At 53.1% G+C, this 19,888-nt stretch overlaps 3 protein-coding genes across 5 annotated transcripts in view; 1 reads left to right on the top strand and 2 right to left on the bottom strand.

The window, feature by feature from the left end:
* Positions 1–384: 384 nt before the first annotated feature.
* LOC101358508 (galactoside 2-alpha-L-fucosyltransferase 2) lies at positions 385–1,694 on the top strand. The gene has a single exon (XM_004381684.3). The coding sequence runs from the start codon at positions 580–582 to the stop codon at positions 1,684–1,686; it is 1,107 nt and encodes a 368-aa protein (XP_004381741.2). The 5' UTR covers positions 385–579; the 3' UTR covers positions 1,687–1,694.
* A 6,127-nt stretch (positions 1,695–7,821) lies between these two features.
* MAMSTR (MEF2 activating motif and SAP domain containing transcriptional regulator) lies at positions 7,822–12,267 on the bottom strand. Of its 3 annotated transcripts, none has more exons than XM_004381682.1 (9): positions 12,210–12,267; positions 11,065–11,103; positions 10,285–10,463; positions 9,908–10,092; positions 9,417–9,510; positions 9,011–9,205; positions 8,521–8,685; positions 8,375–8,429; positions 7,822–8,105 (listed from the first exon to the last, which is right to left on the bottom strand). In XM_004381682.1, exons 1-9 carry the CDS (start codon positions 12,265–12,267, stop codon positions 7,822–7,824), a joined length of 1,254 nt encoding a protein of 417 aa, XP_004381739.1. The 3 variants fall into 3 exon arrangements, with proteins under 3 accessions (XP_004381739.1, XP_004381740.1, XP_012412597.1); XM_004381683.1 differs by having other exon boundaries at positions 10,285–10,433; XM_012557143.1 differs by lacking the exons at positions 9,011–9,205; positions 10,285–10,463; positions 11,065–11,103; positions 12,210–12,267 and having other exon boundaries at positions 9,908–10,023.
* Positions 12,268–14,342: 2,075 nt separating this feature from the next.
* The window catches only part of RASIP1 (Ras interacting protein 1), a 13,899-nt gene continuing 8,353 nt past the window's right edge, over positions 14,343–19,888 (bottom strand). Inside the window, 8 exon segments of the mRNA XM_023736163.1 lie at positions 14,343–14,542; positions 15,618–15,765; positions 16,811–16,983; positions 17,190–17,433; positions 18,600–18,703; positions 18,822–18,973; positions 19,355–19,392; positions 19,744–19,888. The exon segment at positions 19,744–19,888 is cut by the window's right edge and continues 166 nt beyond it. Of these exon segments, the coding sequence (XP_023591931.1) occupies positions 14,343–14,542; positions 15,618–15,765; positions 16,811–16,983; positions 17,190–17,433; positions 18,600–18,703; positions 18,822–18,973; positions 19,355–19,392; positions 19,744–19,888 (1,204 nt within the window).

The following is a 19,888-nucleotide window of genomic DNA, read 5'->3' as shown; positions in this document are numbered from 1 at the left end:
GAATCTTAGCTACATTCTTAACAGCTGGTTTCTGCTATCACCACCAACTCTGCCGCAAGGCTCCTTCTGGGCCTGTCACTGCTGCTCTGCCACAGGATCCCTTCCGGTCCAGTCGCTGTCTTTGGTGTTATAGCACTTGACCTGTGTTATAGCTCTTTTAGGAAGCTCCTTGCCTCCTCTCTCTCTCTTCTTGACTCTCTTGCCTTTTCTCCTATCCTGCTTCTTTCTTCCTTCTCCAACCCCTGTAGGGTTGGGTGCACATATAGGCAATCTCCTTGTCAATTTCAAGCCCTAGCCCTCCCACCAGGGCCATGAATTGACCAAGCCCCTCTCGGTATGCCACAGTCACTTCATTTGCATAAGTATACTGACCAATCACAGGGCAAGCTGCAACCCAGGGCCAGACAAAAAGTATCAAACCACAAGTTACTTACAGTTTACCCAAGAAATGGCAATCAACCTGGACAAAAGCAACAAAGCCCACATAAAGGAACTCATTTCACCACACATACCCATACAAAGTAAACCCACACTCACATACACCCACACGTTTGCACACACAACTACACAACCACATTCATGCACCACACTAGGCCTCTGGTGACTGCCTCCATCTCCCAAGCTAACATTTCCTTCTCTTCCTCCCTAACAGCCATGGTCAGCTCTCCAGTGCATTTCTCCTTTTCCATGGCCCAAATCATCTTCTTTGTCTTCATGGCTTCCACCATATTTCACCTTCAGCAGCGGCTAATGAAGACCCAACCAACATCGGAGTTAGAGATGAAATACCAGAGTTACTCTCAGATGACAGGGAGACTCACTACCTCCAAGCCCAAGGGTATATGGACAGTCAATGTACAAGGCCGTCTGGGGAACCAAATGGGTGAGTACGCCACCCTGTATGCCCTGGCCAAGATGAACGGACGGCCTGCCTTCATTTCAGCCCAGATGCATAACACACTAGCTCCCATCTTCAAGATCACTCTCCCTGTCCTGCATAACAACGTGGCCAGCAAGATCCCATGGAGGAACTACTACCTGAACGACTGGATGGAGGAGAAGTACCGCCACATCCCATGGGAGTACGTCCGCCTCACCGGCTACCCCTGCTCCTGGACCTTCTACCACCATCTCCGTGACGAGATCCTCCGGGAGTTCACCCTGCATGACCACGTAAAGGAGGAGGCCCAGACTTTTCTGCGAGGCCTACAGGTGAACAACAGCCGGCCGAGCACCTTTGTAGGTGTCCATGTTCGCCGAGGGGACTATGTCCGTGTCATGCCAAATATTTGGAAAGGCGTGGTGGCTGACCGGCAATACCTAGAACAGGCCCTAAACTGGTTCCGGGCACGCTATAGCTCCCCCATCTTTGTGGTCACCAGCAACGGCATGGCATGGTGTCAGGAGAACATCAATGCCTCCCGTGGTGATGTGGTATTTGCTGGCAATGGGAATGAGGGCTCCCCCGCCAAGGACTTTGCGCTGCTTACACAGTGTAACCACACCATCATGACCATTGGGACATTCGGGATCTGGGCCGCCTACCTTGCAGGTGGAGATACCATCTACCTGGCCAATTACACCCTCCCAAACTCACCCTTCCTCAAAGTCTTTAAGCCAGCGGCAGCTTTCCTGCCAGGGTGGGTGGGGATTGCAGCAGACTTATCCCCACTACTCAAGCACTGACACTAGCCTGCCTTTGGCTCTCTCCTCCTGACTTGTGACTCCCCCAAGGCCAATTCCAAGGCTTGAGGAACACAATGTTACATATGCCAGGACACTTCCCTCTTATATCAGGATGCTTTGGGCTGCAAGTAACAGAAGTCCCAACTAAAGTATTTAAACAACATATCCATGGGTGTCATACTACAAGACTAGAGGTGGTTCATGTCCAGGGTTAGTTAATTCAGCAGCTCAGCTATGTCATCAGTGCCCCCAAGTTCCATTCATCTTCTAGCTGTGCCATGATCTTCCCTTAGCCTTTTCCCCCAAGATCCCAAGATGGCTGCCACATGATGATTTCTACGAGAGACAGAAAAGAGGCTCATTCTTATCTTAAGCCCTTCAGCAACTTCCCCTCACATCTGATTGACTAAAATTGTGTCACATGACCATGAGACCCCAGCATACAGCAAGACAAGGAGCCCACTGGGATTGGCTTAGCCTTGGACCAATACATATTCATCCCCTGCACTGGGGAGTTGCTCAGCCTCCTCTGAAGGACATGGTGGCTAGCAGAAAGAAAACTAGAAGAAAAGGAGAAAGGCTGTAGGGTAGACACAGGGATGCTCCAAACTATTGTGTAGGTTGTTCACTATCTAAAGGTACCTGGCCAAGGAAGCAAGTGGAGGTTAAATGAAGCTCACGGTCTACTCAACAAGCCACATGTCCTTGGGACCGTGTCCATCCAGAAAGCTTAGTTTTTTCTAATTAGTCCACCCGTTGTTGTTGTTAGGTGCCATCAAGTTGGTTCTGACTCATAGTGACCCTATGCACAACAGAAGGAAATACTGCCTGGTTCTGCGCCATCCTCAACAGTCGTTGTTATGCTTGAGCCCATTTTTGCAGCCACTGTATTAATCCATCTCAGTGAGGGTCTTCCTCCTTTTCACTGACCTTCATCTTTACCAAGCGTGATGTCCTTCTCCAGGGACTGATTCCTCCTGATAACATGTCCAAAGTATGTGAGACATAGTCTTGCCATCCTTGCTTCTAAGGAGTATTCTGGCTGTACTTCTTCCAAGACAGATTTGTTCCTTCTTCTTGTAGTCCATAGTATATTCAATATTCTTCACCAACACCACAATTCAAAGGCATCAAATCTTTTTATTTTTTCCCATACAGAAATTTATACATACATTGTATGTGACCCTAATTGCTTTCCCCATACTGTGACAGCACACTCCTCCTTTCCACCACGGGTTCCCTATATCCGTTCAACCAGCTCCTAACCCTCTCTGCCTTCCCATCTCACCTCCGGACAGAAGCTGCCCGTTTAGTCCCCTGTATCTACTCGAGCCAAGAGGCACACTCCTCACGAGTATCACTGTATATCCCACAGTGCAGTCCAATTCCCGTCTGAAGAGTTGGCCTCTGAAATTCTTCTAGTTCTGGGCTGATAGAGAATCCAGGGGCCATGCTTTCTGGGGTTCCTCCAGTCTCAGTCAGACCATTACGTCTGGTCTTCTTACTAGAATTTGAGTTCTGCATCCCACCTTCCTCCTGCTCCATCCAGGACTCTCTGCTATGTTCCCTGTCAGGGCAGTCACTGGTGGTAGCCAGGCACCATCTTGTTCTTCTGGTCTCAGGCTGGTGAAGTCTCTGGTTTATGTGGCCCTTTTTGTCCCTTGGGCTAATACTTTCCTTGTGTCTTTGCTGTTCTTCATTCTCCTTTACTCCAGGTGGTCGGGACCAATTGATGCATCTTAGATGGCCAACTGCAAGCTTTTAAGACCCCAGACGCCACTCACCAAAATAGGATGCAGAACATTTTCTTAATAAGCTTTGTTACAAAGGCATCCATTCTTCTTCGGTCTTCCTTATTCATTGTCCAGTTTTCACACGCATATGAGGCGATCGAAAACACCATGGCTTGGATCAGGCGTACCTTAGTCTTCAAGGTGATAGCTTTGCTTTTCAACAGTTTAAAGAGGTCTTTTGCAGATTTGTCCAATGCAATGCATCTTTTGATTTCTTGACTGCTGTTTCCATGGGTGTTGATTGTGGATCCAAGTAAAATGAAATCCTTGAAAACTTCAGTCTTTTCTCCATTTATCATGATGTTGCTAATTAGTCTACCCAGAAACCGAAAAACCAAGCCCATTGCCATCAAGTCGATTCTGCCTCATGGCAACCCCACGTGTTTCAGAGTAGAACTGGGCTCCATAGAGTTTTCAATGGCTGTAAACTTTTGGAAGCAGATCACCAGGGCTTTCTTCATTGTTGCCAAAGGTTGGCTTTTAACCGCCAACCTTTCAGTAAGTAGCAGAGCACAAACCATTTGTGAAGCAACATACTGACTAGGAGCATCCAAGACCATATGCCCTCCCTCTGCAACCCTAGCTTCCTAGGCCTGAGATGATTATAACTGAGACCTCAGTGGCCAGCATGGCTCAACAAACTTGAGGAGATTCCATTCATTCTTTCAGTAAATATCTGTGGCACATTTGCTACATGTTGGGCAGTGAACACATCTTACAACATCCTTCTCTCTTGGGGGATACACTTGTAAACATTTCACAGGCATCAATAAAATAATATTTATTTAACTACTATTGAACACAGCCATGACATTTGGGGCGGGGGGACCGGGATTTTTCTGAGAGTTTTCTATGTGGGCACCTCCTGAAATCCAAAATACATCTTAGGAGTTGATCGAATCTATTACACATCTGGGTGAAAAAGCCAATGTTTGCAAAGATTTTATGGACCTCGATTTTACAATACTTTCTCCAGAGTAAGGGGCCCTGGTGGCACAATGGTTACATGCTTGGCTGCCAACCAAAAGGTCGGCAGTTCAAACCCACCAGTGGCTACATGCGAGAAAGATGTGACAGTGTGCTTCCAAGGAACACCCAAAGCCATCAGCAACTGGAAGAGGAAGGACAGGTCTTCCCCTAGAGGCTTCAGAAGGAGCATGGAATTATCAACACTTTGATCTTGGACTTCTGGCCTCCAGAACTATGAAAGAATTACTGTCGTTTTAAGCCACTCTGTGGGTGGTACTTTGTTATGGCAGCTCTAGAAAACTAATATAGGGTATGGTATAGTGGCAAGTCTCCAAGTATGTCCCCCAATAACCATGCTCCCAGCATTCCCACCCTCGAGTGGTTGGAAACAATTTAAAAAAAAAACATCTCCATTGAGTTGACTCTGACTCATGGTGGCCCCATGTGTGCAGAGTAGAATTGCACTCCATAGGGTTTTCAATGGCTGTGACCTTTGGGAAGCAGATCACTGGGACTTTCTTCCAAGGCACCTCTGGGTGGACTCGAATTGCCAACCCTTTGGTTAGTAGCCAAGCGCTTAACTGCTTGTGCCACCCAGGGACTCCCCTCATGTTGTCCCCCTCCATATTCAATCTAAGGTAGTCTGACTCGCATTAACCAATGGAATATGGTGAAAGTGACATTAGGGTAGTTCCAGACCTAGTCTTTAAGAGACTGGCAGCTTCTGCCTCCTTCCACTGAAATGCTCACTGCTGGGAGCCCTGATCCGCGATGTAAGAAGTCCAGCTACCCTGTTGGAGAGACCACCTGTAGCAGGACAACGCTGAGACCACGATAGGTCCAGATGTCCCAGCAACCCAGCTGAGCCCAGTCTTCTAGCCATCCCCATCAAGGTGCCAGACATGTCTGATTGCGCCATCTTGGCAGTGTGCAGTTGGGCATTTCGGTGCAATGAATTATTTAATATGGCCCTTCTAGCCATAGTCTTTGTGACTCATATACAATGACTGAATGGGACTATGCAAATAAGATATATGGAACCCTAATGAAGGGATTGATAAGTTTTGCCATCCCGCTAGGCTTAAAATAAGCCATCCCAGAGGCGGGAGGAGAGGATCTCACCACCACCAAAAAGGAAATGCCAGGAGTGGAGCTCGTCCTTTGAACCCGAGATCCCTGTGCTGAGAAGCTCCTGGAACCAGGAGACTGAAAGAGCTGCAATAATGAAGGCATTGAGAAGTGGTGGCAGAAAACGGCAACAGCAGAGGCAGGAGATGGTGCAGTGGGCATCCCAGCTCATGGAGTGAGAAAGCTGAGTACCTTTGGGCAGGAGGTTTGCTGGCAGAGTAGGGTGCATTTGGCACTTGATGGAGCTAGGTTTGCTGACCCACAGAGCTAGAGATGAGTGCCTTTGGGCCAAGGCTTACTGCCTGGGTGGGGTGCTTCTGGGCACTTATTAGCAGAGCTAAAAGAGCTTTGTAACACTTGCCCGAGCAGGGCAGAGGCCAGGCCAAGGGGCCAAGGGGCCAAGGGGCCAAGCGCCAGAGAGAGACCTGCCTGTGGGCATAGCTGTGAAGAGTCTGTCCTGATCGAAGAACTGTATCCTGAGCATTCCTGAACCTGAACTATAACCATTTACTTTCCTAATAAACCTCATAATCGTTGAGTCTCGTCTATGAGTTCTGTGAGGCCACTGCAATGAATTATCAAATCCAGCAGAGAAGTATAGAGTGTCATGGGAGGGAGAGATGGTGTCGGAATTGATAAAGACCGGAGAGGAGGTATGTCTGACCTCCATCTCATAGGAATCGGCCTTGGGCTATTGATCTGGATTCTCCTTCCCCCTTGTGAAATCAGAAGAGGTCAGATGCTGCCGCCATGCCATTTTTACAGGCATCCAGATGATTACAGCCCTAGCTAACATCATCTGGAGCTGAAGAACTGCCCAGCTGAGCCCAGTCCACCCATGGACTTGTGAGAGACCACAGATATTGCTTTAAGGCTCTAAAGTTTAGAGATGGTTTGTTATTCGGCAATAATAAACCAAAATGGGGAGATTCAAAGACCCAGCTCCCTGTAATTCAAGCTCCTGAGCTCCCTGCAGGATCAGGCTGAGGCTGGAACTTCGCATAAAGTTGCACTCTTGCTTGTCTTTTTCCCCTTCACTGTCCTGTTTGCCCAACTCCTTGACTGTTTTCTCCAGAAGGAAGAAAATTAAAAAAACCCAAACCCATTGCTGTTGAGTTGATTCCAACTCACGGTGACCCCATGCTCCATAGGAGTTCCTTGGCTGTAATTTTTATGGAAGCGGAACACCAGGCCTTCCTTCTGCAGTGCCACTGAGTGGGTACAATCCTCCAACAATTAGGTTACTAGTCAAGTGCAAACCATTTGCACCACACTGGGAACATTAATAAATCACTGGCACATAAATCTTGTCTCAGGGTCTGCTTCCAAGAGACTCTGACCCCAGACACGAGGCTTCTGATTTTTTCATCTCTAATGAAAACCTGGAGTCCCTCGGTGGTACAAACAGTTAAGCGCTCCACTACTAACCCAAAAGTTGTCAGTTTTAACAGATGCCTCAAGGAGCCCTGGTGGCACAGTGGTTAAGCGCTTGGCTGCTAACCAAAAGGTTGGCAGTTTGAATCCACCAGCTGCTCCATAGGAGAAAGATGTGGCAGTCTGCTTCCATAAGATTTACAGACTTGGAAACCCTATGGGGCAGTTTTACTCTGTCCTACAGGGTCGCTATGAGTTATCTACTTGACAACAAAAAACAACAGAGGTGCCTTGAAAGACAGGCCTGGCGATCTGCTTCCGAAAGGTTACAGCTTTGAAAGCCCTATGGAGCACAGGTCTACTCTGCACACATGGGGTCGCCATGAGTCAGAATGGACTCTACTGCACCTAACAATGACAATAGTGAAAACCCAGGGGTCTGGCTCACTTATTCTCCCTCCCCACTCTTCCCTGCCCCTCTCCTGCATCCAAAAAGCAGAGACCCCCCTTTCAGATCCCCAAATAACAGGCAGCCATGTAGTCAGAGAGTAGGGGAAGGAAGATGGTAATGAAAACATCCATGAGGTTTCTGAAGGAAGCAGCAAGCAGCTTGTTTGCTCTGGTCAGCAGCCAATGAACCCCCAACCACACATCTATGAGAGGGATCATATGGAGGTCAGGCAGGCAAAGGTCAGTCAGCTGGTAAATCAGCATCCTTTAGGGGGTCAGGTGGTGAAGGGGGATTGTCTCTGATCCTGTGTTTGTGGTGGGAGGGGCTGTGCTGGTTGCTCCATAACCCTCCCTCAAGGAGCCTCTCCTTCATGACCTCCCTACCCCCACCAGCTCTGGGTCTCTAGAAACCCGGATTCCATCACCATGGATCCTCCAGTAGGTCCCACAGCCGGGTGCCGCTGGAGTCAGAGAAGTCGGCAGAGAAGATGCTGGGGGCTGGGGGCCCACAGCCGAGCGGGGGACCCCCACTCAGAGCCTCCAGCCAGTCCAAGGAGTCCATGGGGCCCCTGGGAGCAGGGGAAGGGGAGTTCGTGGGGGAGGGTAGTGAGGAAGAGAAGACAGATGAGAGACCTTCAGAGTCCGGGGAGGGGGACAGCACGTCGAAGGAGCCGGGGAAGTCCAGGGGGATGGGGGGCAGCGGGTCTAGGGGGAAGGAACGGAGGGTGAGCTGAGGAGAGCAGGGATTAGGCCCCCAGCCTACTTCTCCCTTGGACCTGGAGTCCAGAATCTCAGCCCCCTCCTCCCTCAGACCCTGGAGTCCGGGCCCCTCCTCCCTCGGACCCGGGAGTCCAGCCCTCAGTCCTCTCCTCCCTTGGACCTGGAGTCCAGAACCTCAGCCCCCTTCTCCGCGAGGACCCAGTAGTCCGGGACCCCAGCCCTATTCTCCCCCATATCTAGGAGTCTGGTCTTACCCTCAGGCTCCACTGGATCCTCCAGGATGTCATCGATGCCCCGGTTCGGAAGCAGCTGCGGAAGGGGGGAAGAGGCGTGAACCCGAGACCGCGGCCCCGAGCCCGACCAGAGACCCCGAGCCCCGCCTCGGTCCACTTCCTCTCACCTGCGCCCTCCGGATCGCTTCCTGCAGCTCCTCCTCCAGAGTTAGGGCCGCGGGCGTCGGTGCTGACGAAGGGGTCAGCGCTGGAGCGGGAGCCGAAGCCGCCACGAGGGTGTCAGAGGCTCGCGGAAGAGGCGGCCGATCATCAGAGGCTGCACCGGACTTGAGCTAGATCCGCGAAGAGTTAGTTCTTATAAGCCACGCCCACTGCGCACAACCCCACCCACTGAGATCTGTGGCTCCGCCCTATATCCAGTCCGTCTTTCATTGACCCGCCTTTGGCCTCGCCCCCTATCCTTTCATTGGCTTAGCTTTCCTTAGTATCCGCCCCCTTCGCTCTAAACCACGCCCCTTGCGTCCACGGCTTCCCGCCTCTAGGCTGCACTCCCGACACTTCATTGGTACTCATTTTCCGACTATCCGCCCCATCCTACGATGTATTCTCCTCATTGGTCTACACGCGCATAGCCCCGCCCCCAGGTCCCGCCCTCACCGAGCCCTGTCGCCGGGCGGCTCCTAAGGCCTTGGGCCTGAGACGCGGCCAGGGAGCCCCGGCGGGACTATCCTCGCGCCGCGGCTTCGGCCGCTCGCGGGGCGGAGCGCCGCCGCGCATGCGCTCCAGGAGCATCGACTTGGTCCCCGACACCGGGAGGCCCCGTAGGCGCAGCTGCTGTCGAAGCTCTGAGACCTGGAGTGGGGAGCGGGGAGAGGCCGTGCAGGGCGGGCTCCCGGGTGCAGTGGGCAGCGGGGCCCTGACATTTGGAAGCCCACTCCTGGGACCCTGAAAGGGATGGAACTGGGGGACTTGGACTCTCGGGTTTCCGATAGGGCAAAATCTGCAGGGCTAGACTTCTGGGCTCCGCCGAGGGAGAGGACCGCCTGGGAGTCCCCAAACTCACCGTCAGCTCCTCCAGTTTAAGGGTCTGAAGTTCCAACTTGTGGGGTGGGGGCGATGGGCTGGGGGCTCCTGATGGGGAGGGAGTGGACTTCATCCTGGCAGTAGTCCTGAGGGGGAACAAAGTTTAGAAGGGACAGAGGGAGCAAAGGTTGTCTGGGGTCCTTAAGAACAGAGGCTCAAGATTCAGGAAAGCAAAGATTCAAGGAGCAAACACGGGACATTCCAGTGCCTGGGAGAGGAGGAACTGGGAGCTCAGACTCTTGGGACCTGGAGAGGGAGGCTGGGGGCCTTGACTCTTGGGTTCCTGGAGCTGGGGGCCTGGACTTTGGGATCCTGGGGAAGGATGGGGCTGTGGTCCCAGACTCTTGAGTCCTGATGAAGGAGATGGGGGCTGGGACTCCAGGCCCTGGTCTGGGACTCTAGGTTTGAGGGAGGAGGATGGTGGAGGCTTGAACTTCTGGGTCTTGGGGGAACAGAAAGAGGGGACCATACCTAGGATGTGGTTGCTGTGAGTTTGTCCCTTCCCACAGAGGTGGCCCAGGGGGTCCCAGAGCTGTCCCCTCGGCCTGGGGGTCTCCCCTGGACCCCTGTCTTGGTTCTGGGGGCATGTATTGGTGGTAGGTCAAGTTCCCTTTGGGCTTGGGGTGACTCCAACGTTGGGCGATCTTAGGAGACTCCTGTAAAAGCAGGTAAGATGTTGATGTTATTTCCTTCAGCTCTGCTCCCACCTTCCTGCCCCAGAGCCTCATGCAAAGTATGGGGTCCATTTGGGAAGATCAGAGAGGGGCAAAAAGAGTATCATTAGCAGCAAGGAAGAGCAAGGCTAGACCCTCAGGGGGACTTACCCTTACTCCGATCTTGAGACTCACCTTCTTCGGAGACCTCCACAGGCCGTATTCTGGCTCAGGGAGCAGGACCCCAGGACTGAAGAGGAAAGGGGTGGGGCCCGAGGTAGAGACTGCGGCTGGGGCCAGAGCCGCTGGGCCTGAGGCTGAGATCCACGGATCTGGATCCGAGACTGGAGAGAAGGTGAAGGATCCTGAGAGGCCTGCAGGCGGAGAGCCAGGCAGGGAGGAGCAGGGCTCTGCAGAAAGGCTGGCTCTGGAGGCCCCGGGACCCCCGGTGCAGGAAGGCAGGCCCAGAATGCAAAACCCAGAGTCTCCAACAAGTGAGGAGCTGGGTGCCGGCACTTCTGGATCAGAGGGCGGAGGGGCCGGGACCCAGACTTCTACATTCTCAAGAAAGGCTGAAATCATGTCTTTGGTTACCAAGGGGTGTGGGAGCCGAGGATCACAGATTTCTGGGATTTTTGCAGGGCCGGGGGTGGGGCCTGGAGTCCTGGTTCTTAGGAGAGGTAGAAACTGAGCTGCTTATATGTGCCAAGTGTGGAGTTCCAAGAAACAGGATCTGGATTCATGCATCCCCTTGGGGTGGGGAAGCTGAAGAGCAGGAAGCAGGGCTTCTATGGGATGGGATAGCGGGGACCTGGACTCCTGGGTCCTTGGCAAAGGACAGGATTGGATTTCTGTGTATCCAGGGCAGTGGGGGATGGAGGCACAGGAACCAGCTCAAGGTATCTGGCGGCCGCACTCCAGGGACCCCTGGGGGAGTGGGGTCACCATGCCCTCCCTTTGGGGGCCCACACTTACTCGGGTCCTGATAGCGTCTGTGGATCCGCAGCTGGAGGACTGTGGAGGGAAGAGGGAAGTGGGAGGGGGAAGGCGGGAAGGGAGTGTCCAGGAGCCTGGCCTAGCAGGCGGGCTGGAGCTGCAGTTGTTGGCGGCCCACGCGTGCCCAGCCCCCTTACACACCCGGTGCAGGCGGGTGGGCGGGCAGCCTGCTCCCTTTCCCGGGCCTCCCGCCTGCTCCTGCCAGCAAAGCGCCGAGGGCCAGAGCCCAGAGCCGTTCTGGGGCTAGGAGCCAGCCAGTGTTCCAGGAGGAGTCTGCCCTGCCCCCAGCTCCACCTGCCCGCTTCGAGAGCCTGTGCCCACCCCACCCCCGGCACAACCGCCATCTTGGCAGCCTGGCCCATTTGCACCCTGCCTCCTTTCATGTGTGCACCCTGCTTTGCACATGCCTGCTCCCATCTGCACTACCTCTGGCCCTTGCCAAACTCAGCCCCTTTGCACACCCACCCTATAAACACACATCTCCCTGAGCTCAAGGTTTGCACACACGCTGCTTTTGTGCACTTGGACCCTTTTGCACAGTCTTCATCCTTGGCTCACTCGTCTCAGCACCCGTCCTGCCACCTTCATGCACTATTTGCATACTCAGGATTCGCCCCCATTTTGGACCAAGGATCTCCCTTTTCACATTTCTGCTCTTCTCTGTACACATGCACCCTCTGGCACATTCCTTGCTCTCTGCTTACTGGAGTCTTTGCACCCACCCAACCACAGAAGCACACTCAGGAACTGGCTCCTGGTGCTACTTCTAGGAACCCACTTGCACGCTTTCTGCCCGTCCTTGGCCTTTGGCACGTGGCAAGTTTTGGTAGCTCATTGTCCCCCTCACTCAGAAGGAAGTCCTCAATCTGCACACTCCACTGCTTTGCACACATGTTAGTGTAAGCCCTTCTGCACACCCACCCCCAGCAGCCCACTCCCCACCGCTCATATAAGCATTATTCCAGCCATTCACCCACCTCAACTTGCCCCCTCGCTGCTTAATACACAAGTGACCTTTTGCACAGAAAACACACAGTCTCCCTCGTGGCCTACTCTCCCCCCTCCTCCCCTCACCGTGCACACTCCCAGGACCCACTCCCCACGTGCTCGGAGAAGCCTCTCACCAGAACGGAACTTGGAGCGAATGATTTGGGAGCGCTGGGAGGAAGCTGCCAGGGTCATTGCCAAGGCCGAGATGGGGACCTGGACTGGAGGGAAGTCAGAGCCCCCACGGGGTGCAGGGCCAGAGTGGAGGTCAGAGGCTGTCCTTGTGTGTCAACTTACAGGGAGAGGAACCGAGGGAGGTCAGAATGGCAGAGGCTTCCTTCAGGCTATAACAGCTGGATCCCGGGAGAGGAGGTGCCGAGGTCGGAGGGCCTGGACTTCTGGGTCTGAGGGAGGACGCTGGGGGGGTCAGGACTCCTGGGTCTGAGGGAGGGGGAGGCTAGGGGGACAGGATCTTGGGTCTAAAGGAGGAGGGGGCTGGGAGACAGGATTCCTGGGTCTGAGGGAAGAGGGGGCTGCGGGCCACGACTCTTGGGTTTGGGGGAGCAGGAGGGGACTGGAACCTGGACTCCTGGGTCTGAAGGAGGAGGGGGCTGGGAGACAGGATTCCTGGGTCTGAGGGAGGAGGGGGCTGGGGGTCACGACTCTTGGGTTTGGGGGAACAGGAGGGGACTGGAACCTGGACTCCTAGGTCTGAAGGGAGAGGGAACTGGGGGCCAGGTCTCCTGGGTCTGAGGGAGGAGGGGGCTGGGGCCCAGGACTCCTGGGTCTATGAAAGGGGAGGAGGGGGCCGGAGCCTGGACTCCTGAATTGTGAAGAAGGGGCTAAGGGCCGGAACTGTTGATTCCCTGAGGGACTAGAATTTAAGATCCTTGGTCTAGAGGGGGAAGGGGTCCCGACAGGTCCGAGGGTAGTTGAAGGGTCTTTGGCACCTGCGTCTCAGAAGGGAGTGGGTGGGGTCTCAGCCATCAGGGTCTCTGGGCAAGGGAATGAGACCAGGGAGGTGACAAAAGAGTGTCTCCCCTCTGCACCCCCGGGGCTTCTCACCAGGTAGGTTCGGCGCAGCTGTGCTGTGGGGCGGGTTGGGTCCCTCGGTCTGGGGCTGAAGGCCGCAGGCTCCGTCCCCCTAGCCTGGGACCACCCCCCTTTCAGGGGCGGTTCGGGCGCCCCGGAGCCCCGCCTGGGAACCCGAGGAGGGGCGGGGGCAGCGCGGGGCGGGGCGGGCCTGGGGCGGGGCGGACGCCGGGGTTCCCCTTCTCGCTCCTCCTGTGCGACCCGAGGCTGCGGGGTCGGGCCCAGCAGCGTGCGGACTGACAGAAGCAGGTGCCTGCAGAGGGGCGCGGGGTGAGCAGCAGCGGCAGGTGGTCGCGTCCCGGCCCGGCCGGCAGGTGCCACCTGTCGCCTGCTTTTTCCCTGACGCAGCAGCCAGAATCGGGTTTAGGGGAGTGAAAAGTTCAAACTGGAAACCCGGACTCCTGGACCTGAAGGAGGAAGGGTCTGGGGGCTGGACTCCTGGGTCTGAGGGAGGAGGGGCTGGGGGACTATTCCTGAGTACGAGGAAGGAAGGGGCCGGGGGCGTAGACTCCTGGGTTTGATAGAAGGGTGCTTGTAACAGGGACAAGAGTTGTTGAGATCCGCCGTGTGCCCGACAGGCAGAAGATGGCATAAATGATATCACCAGGGAGAGGGCTGGATACAGGACAGAAAGGTTCAGGAGGGGACTGGGGGCCTGGACTCTTGGATCTGAGGGAGGAGGAGGCTGGAGAATGGATTTTGGAGGTTGAAGGGAGATAGGGCTAGTTCCCAACGGCAGGACTGAGGGACTGATATTTGGCAGAGCAAGCTTAGGGCTCCGTTCTGAGGTGTGTGGGAGGCTCCAATGCCCCTGAGTCGGATTACAAGCAGGAGGGCAAGCCGAGGCCATGACTATAAATATCTCCTTAGACCTGGCAGGGGTCCAGCGTTCCAGGCAAGGACCCTGATAAGCTATTCTGCAGAAAATCATCACCAGCGCCCCTGAGTCTTAACAAGCTAGGTGTTGCCAATGCCACAGATACCTTTATTGCTCTTTTGCACTCACATCCCAAAACCATATTCCCACCGTCCCATCCTCGGCTACCCGACAACTCAAACTCCCAGCATTCCAAGCGGGAGAAAGAACTACAACTCCCAGAAAGCTCTGCGCTCAGAGGGCTCCGCTAAGTAGGAGCCGATGAATTTTCAAGATTCCCGCGCTCGTTTGCTACTGGTCTTCATGGAGGCGTGGCTACGGGAGGTCCGTGGCGGTGATTGGCCGGCAGCTCCTGCTGCTCAAGGTCCCAGAGGAGGCGGCGGAGCCTGCGCAGTTCACGGTGCAGGGCGTCGTCCGTCACGGGGCCCGTGAGACGCAGGCGCGAACTGCCCAGGGGCAGGATTAGGGGTGGGTGGGAGGAGAAGCTTTCGAAGATGTCTCCTGTGAGACCGAAGAGGACGGGGTTAAATTCTGAAAATGGGCGTGAGGCGGCTGTGTCAGGCTTGAGCCAGGCTGCCTCAAGCCCCAACGAAGAGAAAACTTCAACCCCCCAGATCCTGGAGCAGAGTCTACTCAAACGCGACTCTCAGAGCCCCCGAGCATGATGGGAGTTGTAGTAGAGACAACGGAAGGCCACCGTTACCTGGGAAACAAATGGGCGTTGTGTTTGGGTTCCTAAGTCTGTGAGGAAGGAACGACTGGGAACTTAGGGATTTCTGAGAATGGTGGGTCTGGGTCTGGACTCCTACGTGGGGAGGGAGGATGTGTGTGTGGGAGGAAGAGGTTATGGGCCTGAATCTTTAGGACAAAAAGAGGGAGCTGGACAGTGGTGAAGTCACTTCTGAGGTTCGCTGTTCAGCCGGGGATTGGACAGCCCCATAAAACAAAATGGGACTAATGAGGCAGAGCAGTCCAGGGACAAGGACTGGAGGGCAGAAGGAGACAGGAAAGCTGGTGATAGGGAACTCAAGTTTGAGTAAGGACAGTGTTGACATGTAGTGGGGTTGTAAACCATTGTCATAGGGCAACGTGTACTGTTTAATGAGAAACTGTTTTGTTCTGTAAACCTTCATCTAAAGTGAGAATAGCAGCACAACTGGAAGAACATAATCAATGTCACTGAATTGTGCATGTAGAAATTTTTGAAATGATTTATCTTTGGCTATGTATATTTTCACCAAAAAAAAAAAAAAAGCTCGAGAAGGGAGAGGGTTGACATGTCATGGGGTTGTTAACCAATGTCATAAAACAATATGTGTACTGACTGTTTAATAAGAAACTATTTGTTCTGTAAACCTTCACCTAAAGTACAATTAAAAAAAAAAAGAGGGAGCTGGAGACTGGACCACCTGGATCCTGGGGAAAAAAGGAGTTGGGGTTCACACACTTAGGTCCTGGGGGAGGAAGACACTAGGAGTCCAGAATCGTGCATCAGAAGGGAACTGGGGATATGGACTCCTGGGGCCTGAGGAAGGAAGCTGATAGCCCCAATGCTTGTATCCCCATTTCTCCTCACCTGTGTCCACAGCGTCTCGCTCTGCAGTGGGAGGGTCCCAGGCGGGTGGTGGCCCACGGCCAGGACCCAGCTGGTAGTGGCTGAGCAGGTGATGGAGCTGAGCAGGGGTCAGGGTGGGATGGTCGGTTCGTAGGCTGCTCCATGAAGCCTGGTGGGAAGACCAGGTGAAAAGTCTAAGGTCATTATGGGATGGCTGGGAAATCCTAAATGGAAGGCCCTCCATAAAGGGGGTGGATGTGGGGGTAGATAGTACAGTCTGTGCAGTGTCTTCTGGGTACTGTGAGGCCTGGTTGTCACTGAAGTGATGGTGAAGAGGTACTCTAAGCAATTAAAAAGGAAAAAAAAAAGTGATATGTTTCAGAATAAAAGACGACACGGAGTGGATGGGGGCATAGAAGAAACAAGATTGGCTGTTGGTTTATATTACTGAATGATGTGTACGTGGGGATTCTTTATTCTATGTAGCTGCTTTTTGAATCTATTTGAACATTTCCATATCAAACCTAGCTGGAATCAGAATCATCAGTATAGTTAAAAGAAGAGACTCTGGACTGCCTAGGTTAAAAAATCCCAGCCTGGCTACTTACTATCTTCTGGCAAGTCACTCTCCTCAGTTTCCTCACCTGTAAATTGGGGGAGAATAAGAGGAACTACCTAATAGGGTTATTATGAAGGATTCAGTAGGGCAAGATTATAAAGGACTTAGAATACTGCCTGGAGCTTATTCAATACTCTGTACAAGTCGGATAAATAAGAATAAGTAAATAAAATCAAGAGACCTACTTGATTTTTTTTTTCCTCATCTGAAAAATTGTTTATCAACAACATACGTTACAGGACTTTATCAGCATTCAACAAAAAGTGCTAAACACAGTGCCTGACATGTAGTTTATGTTCAATGAATGTTTGAACCACCACATTTCTTGGTCTCATGCCAGACTCCTTGAATCCGCATGTGTGAGGGAGGGGCTCTGGAAACTATGTTTAGTAAGTCCCACTGGGATTCAGATGCAGCCAAGTTTGGACATTGTTGGTGCTGGCTTCCTTCTAGCTACCAAGTCTAGTGTCTGAGCTGGAGCCAGGGACAATGTGGGGTCCAAGGGGAGGTCCAACGGCAAGCTGAATACAAAGGGTGGTTGGGTGGGGCTGGGGTATCAGAAGTCAGGGGTCAAGTAGAGTTGACTGGGAGTCACCTTGAGCAGGGAGGTGCGGGGCACGCAGAGCAAGTTCACAGCCATGGAGAGTTTCCGGAAGAACTCAGTGGCAATGTCACCCAGCCCGGCCCCCTGCAGCCAGTCCAGGACAAGGTCCAGGTTGGTTCGGATCTGGACAGCTCGGGACCACTGATAAAAAGGTCGGCCTTGACCTGTGGGGGGAAGGGTATGAGGGGCAATGGGTACACGGACTCTGCACTCCTGCCATCCAGGCCCTTCTTGTCCATTGGTTTGGGAACCTGAGTCTGCTCTCCTGAGTCCCAGAAGGTGAGGCCTGAGCCTGTGGTGTGTCTGACTTGACATGGGTCTTGGTGGCTCCTGTCTCTGCCTTCTTACCCTCTCTCAGCCCAGCCCTCACCTCGTTCCATCAGCGAGTTGAGAAGGGATGCATTGGAGAAGAAGAACAAGTAGCCAAAAGTCTGAGACACGAGGTCCGGGTGCAGCTCGCACTGGCTGGTCAGTTCTAAGGCTGCCTGGAATACGCCGAGGGTAGGTCTCAGCCCTGGAGGCATGGCCGCCAGTTCGGCACCCGGCCCTGGCAGCTCTGCTCCAGCTGTGAAGGGGTTACTGTCCAGGAGAGCAGGTAAGGTTGAATACAGAGTCTGAGGAGATACAGAGTTGAGAACAAATGATTGGACTATTCCCAGGAAGCTTCAGGGCAATACAGCATAAAGATAATAGGCTTCTGGGAGTTGTAGTTCATCCTACCTCCAATGCCCTAAGGTTCTCCGTGAGCAAATCTCTACTTTCTAGATGGGTTTCTAGCATTTATCAGTTCTGAGATGCCTCAAGTCTTGAGGAAGGCTTTCCAGAAGTTTCTTGGGTATTTTAAAACCACTTCTGGTGCATTGTGGGACTTGTAGTTTTCCACAGAGACAACTCAAGGAGGACAAAGGATACTTGACAAAGAGGCCCTCTTCAGTCAAATTACTTATCCAGAATTCCCAAAGGAAAGAAGAAGAATGGTGATCAGGAAGTGGGAGTGGGGTGGCAGTCAGCCAGTGGAAAGTGAGATCAGGTCAAGGACAGGAAATGAGGTCAGAGCCAGAGAAGAAATAAAACCTCACTTAGCAAGAATGCACAGCAAGCGAGGCCTTGGAGGAGAGGGCTTCACAAATCAGGGCTGCTAGAGGCACTGAGAGACTGTCTGTTCCAAAAGATCCCCTTTAATTTCACAGAATCAGGCCCATCATAGGCTAGAAATCCTGAGAATTCCAAGAAGCAATATTATGGTCATGGGTGATGGTCAAGGATGGTGGTGGGAAGCTGAGGTGGGAAGCAGGTCTTAAAGGAAGGGTGCTCCAGATAGAAAAAAGTCCATGGCTCAGAAACGAAAGTGAAGTAAGAGCTGTCTGAACTGAGGTCAACAAATACAGGAAGTGAGGCCTGATTAAAGAAAAACTTTAGTTGAAAAGACAGCACTTGGCACACCATAAGCATTTGATCAATATTTATAACTTATCAGTGAACGAAAGTGGATTGAGAAAATGGAAGCTTAAGAAAGTGGTAATGGTGGTATAACCAGGTAGTGAGGTCAACCTGGCAAGAGGTAATGGTTACAGAGACAGGAAAAGAAACCGGAAAAGCAGAAGTAAGCTCAAACAGGAAGTGGTGTCAGAATAGCAAAGTGCTGGGGTGAAATGGGAAGTGATGTCATAGAAGCAGGAAGTGTTGTACAAATAGGAAGTGACATCAGAGCAACACGATATAGTTCAAACAGGAAGTGATGTGATGTTATGTTAAACAGGAAGCAAGGGGTAAGGCCAACCTTGGTGAGGTAGTAGACAGACTGCTGGAAGGTACACATGATGACTTCATCCAGGAGGGCCATGGCCTCGTCACATAATTCCAAGTCATTGCAGAGCTGTGGGTCTGAGTACAGGGCCGGGAGTGAGAGGGAGAACCAGGGACTGACAGGCAGGAGCCCAGGTCTCCAGGTGAGGGGTGTGGCAGGGGGCCTGGTAGGGCCTGGCCCTGGGTTAGGGCTCACCCTCCTGGTCAGCCTCCTTCTCCATCTCCAGCACCTTCTCCTGCACAAAGCTCAGCAGCTCCGTGGTGTTGGCCATCCACAACATGAGTGGCCGCAGCTCCATGGACACAGCCTCGGGGGTCAGGGGCACCTCAGGGACCCCCTCAGGGTGGCTGGGGAAGGAGAAAAGTAACTGTGGTCTCTGACCATCTCCCACTGCAGTGTCCAAACCCCAAGATCTGGGTTTAAGTTGGTGACTGAGACCAAAAAAACAAACCAAATCCACCGCCGTAGAGTTGACTGCAACTCACAGCGACCCTATAGGACAGAGTAGAACAGAGTGGCTGGTGGACTCCAACTGTCAACCTTTTGGTTAGCAGCAATAGCTGCTAGCTAACCACTGTAAGACCAACCCCCAATTTACTGCTGGAAAAGCCGAATTTCAGTGGAGAACGAAGGCTTGCACTATTAGAAGCATGGAGTGAACCCAGACTTGAATGCAAATCCAGAACCCCTATCTCCCTCCCCACCTTTCTACCCAGAATTTCTCTTACTTCTCTGGTTGACGGTCTCCAATTTCCTTAATCTTTTCCTGTGGAACAGGAAGATCAGAATCAAGAAGAGGTGGGAATCAGAGGAGGGGAAACAGGCTTACGGGTTTTTCCAGAAGCACCTTTTTCACTCTCCCCACAAAATGGACTCTACCCCTCAAACCCAAAATGGTTCCTTCTATTATTCTACAGCTCTCAAGGTAGGTCTTCCCCTATCTTCGAACATAGTAGGTGAATCCTCAACGCCGAGCATCCCATGGGCCGTCCCAAGTCGTCTTGGGAGAGATAGTTTCCTCCCGCCCAGCTAAGAAATACGAGCTGAAGGTGGGGAACAGAGGCCAGAAAAGGACTTGGGGTGCAGGTGGGGCTGGGCTGTGGTTGGGAGCGCTCACCCAGACGGCCTCCTTGATGAGACGGGCCAGACGGCCCAGCAGGCGCGGCAGGTGGCCCAGCTCCAGCTCACGGGCCGAATGTTGCACGCACAGCGCCAGCAGCGTGCCAGGCCCGAGCGGTGGCAGGTCCGCGGCGCCGGCGGCC

The sequence above is a fragment of the Trichechus manatus genome, unplaced genomic scaffold (genome assembly GCF_000243295.1).
Source record: "Trichechus manatus latirostris isolate Lorelei unplaced genomic scaffold, TriManLat1.0 scaffold00087, whole genome shotgun sequence".
Classification (NCBI taxonomy): Eukaryota; Metazoa; Chordata; class Mammalia; order Sirenia; family Trichechidae; genus Trichechus; species Trichechus manatus.
This window is presented reverse-complemented; position numbering and strand designations above follow the sequence as displayed.

Coding starts and splice junctions, on each gene's coding strand:
- MAMSTR (XM_004381682.1), bottom strand. CDS start 12,267: ATGACCCTGGCAGCTTCCTCCCAGCGCTCCCAAATCATTCGCTCCAAG. Junction 9,511..9,907: donor TCACAGCAACCACATCCTAG/GTATGGTCCCCT, acceptor GACTACTGCCAG/GATGAAGTCCACTCCCTCCC. Junction 8,106..8,374: donor GGATCCAGTGGAGCCTGAGG/GTAAGACCAGAC, acceptor CCTTCCCCCTAG/ACCCGCTGCCCCCCATCCCC.
- LOC101358508 (XM_004381684.3), top strand. CDS start 580: ATGCACCACACTAGGCCTCTGGTGACTGCCTCCATCTCCCAAGCTAAC.